General features: G+C 38.6%; 1 protein-coding gene across 1 annotated transcript in view; it reads left to right on the top strand.

Moving 5' to 3' along the window:
- jak1 (Janus kinase 1) overlaps window positions 1-6096 on the top strand; it is a 41457-nt gene extending 35361 nt beyond the window's left edge. The window contains exon 25 of the mRNA XM_046049742.1: window positions 3880-6096. Within this exon, the coding sequence (XP_045905698.1) occupies window positions 3880-3999 (120 nt within the window). The 3' untranslated portion in view covers window positions 4000-6096. The remainder of the gene's footprint in view (window positions 1-3879) is intronic.
- The last annotated feature ends 676 nt before the right edge of the window (window positions 6097-6772 follow it).

The raw sequence follows: 6772 nt of genomic DNA, 5'->3' as shown, positions 1-6772 counted from the left end.
ACACACACACACACACACACACACACACACACACACACACACACACATTTGTATGTGGCAGATGGTGTCTGTCTTTGGCCAGAGTGGCAGATGACATATTCCACCATGACCTGTGTCCAAACTACCACCTGTGCCTACGCTAAGAGCTTAGTTTTTCATTAAGTTTTTTCACTTACATAAGGCTATTTAACTGCCACTGTTATCCTGATTGACTAACAACTATTATTGGAAGGCAGTTAGTAATAAAGACCTGCACGAGTCACGTGTTGTATTTCGTCACGTTTCATGTCTAGGTAAAAATAGAGACAGTATTGGATAGTGTTGTACACTGTGCCTTTGGTAACCTGTCCTTATCCTCACCCACGCAGCTCTTCTTCGGTATGATCGGTCGAAGTCATGGTCAGATGACTATCATCCGATTGGTGAAGGCGTTGACAGAAGGGAGGAGGTTGCCACGTCCTGATGGCTGTCCTGAGCATGTAAGATACTGTCTTCTCATTATCAACATAAAACAATAATGACATGGGAATTGTCTTTATTTAAGAAATGAATGCAAAGAAAAGCAACTCCAACAATAGTCAAGGTGTTCTTCCTCTGGTTAGGGGTGACAGACTCAAGAAAGAGTAGCGGCTTCTTTTGTATAGTAGTTCTTGATGTTCAATCATCAGCATCCTGTCGGAAAGGAAACGGGGAAGAACAAGGTTCCAAAAAAGATCAGAGCACCCAAATTACAAAAAAAAACATGTAGCTCATGTTCAGTTGTAGGAGAGCTAAACTTTGGCAGTAAACATGGCATCATTTTGATAAAGTAGCTGAAGGTTGCTTGATAAGTAGCTCTTTACAGATACCAGAAATGTTGGTGATTAGAGACATCTGAAAATAATGTTTAACCAAATTCATATAAATCAGGGCCACAATGACACTTCTATGAGACCCTGAACGACACAGTTGGCTCATTTTCTGAGTTATTTACCCCTTTACATGAAACATCTAGATTCTTAGTATCACTTAAAATATGTCCTGATAGTTTTTGTGAAGTGCACATGAAATACTGCTTGTGATACTGGCAATATCATTAGTTTTACAGTATATAAGAACATTTACCTTAAAGTATACTTTAAAGTAGGGATGCTTGTTCCTGTATAGGCCTTGTTAAGCAGATTGTGTATCGACCAAGCCTGACTGTTCGATATTACAGTTTCTTCCTCAAAATCACTATAAAATTCAGTGTTTCTGCCATCAGTTACATGTCAGCCGCTGACTTATTTTCTAGCCACAATAATCTCTGGCTTCATATAAAAATAATCCCTGGAAACTTTAAAAATAGTAAAAAAAATAGTATCTGTACAACCACCACAGAAAAAGTTGTAGCAGCAACAGTTTTTACTTGCCGATGTAAACATGTTATCATCTGCTGCTTAAGCAAAGAAGGAGAACACTGCTGCAGTTTGGCGCCTGCAGGCAACACGTGTTGCAGAGCATGGCTTGTACTGTGAAGCATAGCACAACAAGCAAAAAATTCTGTGCGGTAAGAGTGCTGTGCCAATGTTTTAGAGAATGTATAATTTAACTTTCAAGTAGCTTTAACACTAGCTGGCCGCTAATTTAGTTCATCCCACTAGATGGCGCTGATTATTTACTGGCGTCTGCCAACTGTTTGGCGCACTTGAAGGTGGTTACTACCGTAAAACTTCATTTAATAGCTGAGTCCCAAATAGCTGCCTACCACGTTTACTGGCCTGGTGTGGGAACACGTTTTGACAAATAAACGCAGGTCTCCATTAAACGCCTGGTCTGGTTTTTATATAAGTTCTTTGGATGTATAAAACCTCTTGAACCCCGCGGGGTTGCCCGCTTTAGCTGCTTAGATTGTTAATACAAATATTAATGTTTAAACGTATGATCAATATGTCAGCATGGACATGCTACACATCGTTAGATCATTTAGATTGTCCACAATTCAATCGTTCAGTTCATTTAACAGAAACAACAAGCCCCAAAGTCTAATTCTTGAGATGTACCAGTGTGACCTGCATGGTACAAGAGATGGGGAGGGGGGAAGTGCCAATTCCCGTTACCTTTTGAAGCGCTCATTAAGTCCAAATGGGTTCTTTCCTTGATAATTTATATTCCTTTAGTCTGTAAGGGTCCACCGATCAACAAAAGAATCAAAACAGCTTTTTAGGGCTGTCCCCGACTAAGGATTTACATAGTCGAATCAGAATTGTCAAGTCCTGCCTATAGTTGAATCACATGTGTGTTTTTGTGCACGGCGATTGCGAGCCAAAGCTAAACTGAGGCTTATTGTTGACCATTTTCTCTCTCTCGCCTGCCATTCACCGGTCTTGTGCAGAGTTTTTGCCGCGCTGCTGACAGCTGCATGCACGTCGCGGTTCCTCGTGGGTCTATTTCAAGTAGCAGCGGTTTTAAAAACGCTAAAATATTCTTTGTGTGGTTCATCACCGGTGATAAATTATCCGAAAGCCCTGCGAGGTGCGGACAACTCGGCACTACACAAGTGAAGCCGGGGCTCCGTCTCTTCAGCAAGTTTTCCTCTGCTGCCACTACATACACGCTACACCTACACATGTGCATTGACGAGCCAGGGTTAGGGTTACAATTTTGGATTTATTCACGCACTTTAAAAACATTTATTGGAAGTTTTTTTCTTTTTACATGTTTATTTACAGCGTTAAACGTTGAAATGTGTATTGTAATAGGCTGTATATTAACTTATTGGGAGAAAACTGGTAGATCTATGTAAAATCAGACGTTGAGCACCCTCATATCGCCAAAATGGCATGATCCACGTTTCACTGCAAAGCTTCAACGGTGAGATTGGCAGTCGAATCAGGCTCCGCCAATCGAAGCATCGAATCTTCGACTATTCGGGGTCAGACCTACAACTTTTCATAAAAATTAATCCAAGTTGTGAATACTGTCATGTGAAGTCCATTGCTCTCTATCTGCTAACTTCTGCCACACTTGTCTCATCCTGCACCCTGTTGTTGTTTTCGTTATGTTGCTGCCTTCAAAATGCGCATAAGCCGTCTGTCGGAGCTAGATCAAATGAATGACGTGTATTTGAGATTATTGTATATTTTTTATACAAGTAATATTCTGTTTGAAATAAACTGTTTCATAGTAGCCTATTTCAGTTTTGTGCAAGAGGAATTAAAGGCCTGTCCCATATTGACGCCTGTCCCAAATAACGGCAGGGTCACTTCAGTGATTTTAGCAAATAAAAGCCCAGGCTCTTAATCAGAGTTTTACGGTTTTTAGTTTCAATTAACCTAACTAATGTGTGCAATTTAAACATATAGTTTTCTGCTTAGTCACATAGTCACACTAATAGCAAACATGTAAACATAAATACATTATTCCCTAGCAGCACACCGGTGTACTGTGAAGTACAGTACAAGCAAGTACAGTAAAGGTACAAACAGCATAGCAAATAATCACAAACGTGCATGCCCAATTCGTCTTGTCTAATCCACCAAATAACTCAGACATAATTTCGCTGCAAACCCCACTTACTAGCAGTCCCCCCTTTTTATAAGTGGAATCCCAATCATTATTTCTCACGGGTTCTCCCCTGTTGTATTCGTAAAAACAGCTAACATGTTAGCAGTTGCTTTCCTTCTTCTTACCGCTATCATCAGCAGGTTGAGCTTGAGCTGAAGGCAAACATCCTTGTGGATACTTGGAAAGAAAAATCATAGAGAAATCTTCACGCACTTCAGTCTGTAGAAGTCATCAAATCCTCTCCATTTCAATTGGGAAGAAAATCAGGAAAAATCTTATCCCTGACAGCTGCAGTTTCTTTGTCAGGTTTTACATTTTTACTACCTGTAATCTAATACTATTCATGTTCGACAGTTGTATGAGCTGATGCGCAGGTGCTGGGAGACCGCGCCGGAAAGGAGAATCACCTTTAAGCGCCTGGTTGAGGAGCTGACCATCCTGCAGCAACAGCAGAAACCACAAAGTGACCTTTAAATGTCAAACTGTTTGAGGCTCTGGGAGTGAAGTTGACTTTGCGTACAGACTGGGGACCGAATGCAAAACTGGCCCTAGATCAACTCCTGGTTGTCCAACTTCATCGCATCGAGAACTCCTGAAGGATCAGTGCTTCACACAAAGCCACAGTCTTTCATACACTCATATAAACCTTCCACAACTATTAAGACTTTTAGTGGTAATCAGCTATCCTTTAGTCTGCCATATTTTAAGTTTTATTTGATGCGCTCATGTTATATTTTTCTGTTACTTCCTAATTTGAGTCGAAGTTTGACTAAAGTCAATTCTGTCAAATGTTGTAGCCTTACGAAGGACTTCCAGGTGTATCTAACGTATTTAGCTGTCGGCATTGGGAGAAATATCAAACTCGCGTGCACTTGTCGGCCTTATGATTATGTAGACTGATATCACTGTCACTGATGGAAGCTTCAAAGACAGAAACCCGAGACCCGCAGAAAAAGGACCTGTTTTACGCTCCCTTTCACACAGTTAAATGGTTGTGTGGCAGTCTTCTTTGTGACGAGTGGCTCACTGATTAATCTATGGATGTGATAAAGAAGATGGGATTGGGCATTAACACAGATACTAAAGATCTGCTGTCTGGTTCATGGACTCCTGTGTTTGGGAGAGAAATCGCCTGATTTGTGTTTCTTTTACTTTGAGAACCATGGAATGATCTCTGTCTATTCTGTTCATGATGTGCCGATGTCAGCAATGTCCCTCTTACTGCATTGTTGACATGGGTTTTAGAGTCTGATAATGGTTTAATTGTTTGGGTCATTTTTTCTGCTTTTCTTTGGATTAGACCGTTGTTTAAGGCTTAAGGAAAGTATGACAGGCATTTGGCACTATTTTCATATATTTATAGATCAGTTAATCAAGAAAATAATCCAATAGATATAGCCATAATGAAATGTATCATTATTTACAGCCTGCATTGGTTAAAAGTTTAATAAATGCTTATCTTACCCATAGTAAGCAGACAACAATGAGAATCCTTTCTCTGTGAATGAGCTGTTTGAGCTGCATCTGCACAGGAATGGGAAAGCTATGTGTTTTTCTTCTATGGGTTATGGCTCTGTAATCATGTTTCATATAGCTTCATGCTCTTCAAACCACCAGGAATGGACCAAACAAAAAAAGAACTGGTTCACGGTGTTAAATCCAAACTTGGGATTTGCAAAGTCCTGATTGTTTCATGTGGTTCTGTTTATAATCTCAAATTTAATTTGGTTTCATTAAATAATGTGACAGATCTTTTGTGCCAGATTAATCACTCCTAAATCCTCAAATATTCAGCACTTGTTAAACATGTTCCTTGAGAATGGAGAGATTATGATACTTGTACTTGTGAGAGACACTTGAGGGCAGTATCACTTCACTTTTTCTCTCTGTGGTGTAGCTCCAGTTCAAATTTGTAAAGCTACAAATATTTTATGAAATGTCTTGTGTGTATGGTATTATACATGTATGCATACCATAATATTGCTAAAAAAAAAAAAGACAATTGCCATTGTTGCAGGTTGTTAATGGAAGGACCTGGTACACAAGGTTTTAAGTGAGAAAGATTCACATGGCATTTTGTTATTTGTTTTCAAAAATATTACTTTCAGCGTCATGAAACCTTGTATAATTATGTTTTTGCATTTTTATTTTTTTTGTATTAGTTACTTTTTAATTCTCCAATATTCCAGACATTTTTAAAAGTATATTTTATCTGTATGTGTATGTGAAAGGGTTTGATCAGAGGGTTCTTTCTGTTTTAAATCCATCAGTAGACGTGAGCTGTGTAGCTCAGTCATTTATTATCGTCACTTCGAAATGGTCAGTTCCATGTAATGCAACTGTATGGTGTTTACTGTGAATGCTGACAGAAAAGGCAAAAAATAGAGACTGTCAAGAAGACAACGTTGCGCTTCAGTCCACATTTTATTTAGGAATGTAAAAGACAATTCCTTCTGCTCAAAATATGAGAAAAGAAATATATATTTTTTTTTCAAAAAGACAAAAGTATGACTTATGGAAGGTAAAAGTATCCATAAATACACAATGAAAAAATAAATAAAAATCAATGTTTGATGTATTCTGTCTGTCAGTCCAAATGCAATATATTATAACTATTGAAAACAGTTTGTTTTATATATTACAGTCGTAAGTAGGCATGCTCAAATGGCTCTAGAAATACCTTATTCGCAGTAAAACAATAGCAATGTCAGTGTGATATTAAAAAAATGCAAAATCTACAGTATATTTCGGGTCAGAAAAAAAGCCACATAGGCTACTTAGAAAGCAAAAAACTGTGTACAAAGCAAGAAGCACATCAAATCTAGATTTCTCTACAGCCATTACCATGTGTCAGAAAATCTAAAATACTTGAGTATTGCAAAGCTTTGTGATACACACACACACACACACACACACACACACACACACACACACACACACACACACACACACACACACACTATTGCAAAGTCCAGCCTCACCACTGACCTTGTGTAATATACAGAATACATACTGGTACAATGGCAATGCACTCAAGCTTCAAAGAGGCTGTTTACACAAGAAGAGAAAAATCTGGATTTTGACCTGAAGTGATTCAGATGTGTTAATCCCACAAAAAAAAAAAGGAACTAAACTGCAAAGACTACAAATAAGACTTTCTGTTCTGATGTAAATGAGCACTCAACTGCATTTTCATGTCAGTACCATACAGCAGTTCTATTACAACTAAAGACCGAAAAATAAGCTC

Source organism: Micropterus dolomieu, linkage group LG05 (genome assembly GCF_021292245.1).
Source record: "Micropterus dolomieu isolate WLL.071019.BEF.003 ecotype Adirondacks linkage group LG05, ASM2129224v1, whole genome shotgun sequence".
Taxonomy (NCBI): domain Eukaryota; kingdom Metazoa; phylum Chordata; class Actinopteri; order Centrarchiformes; family Centrarchidae; genus Micropterus; species Micropterus dolomieu.
This window is presented reverse-complemented; position numbering and strand designations above follow the sequence as displayed.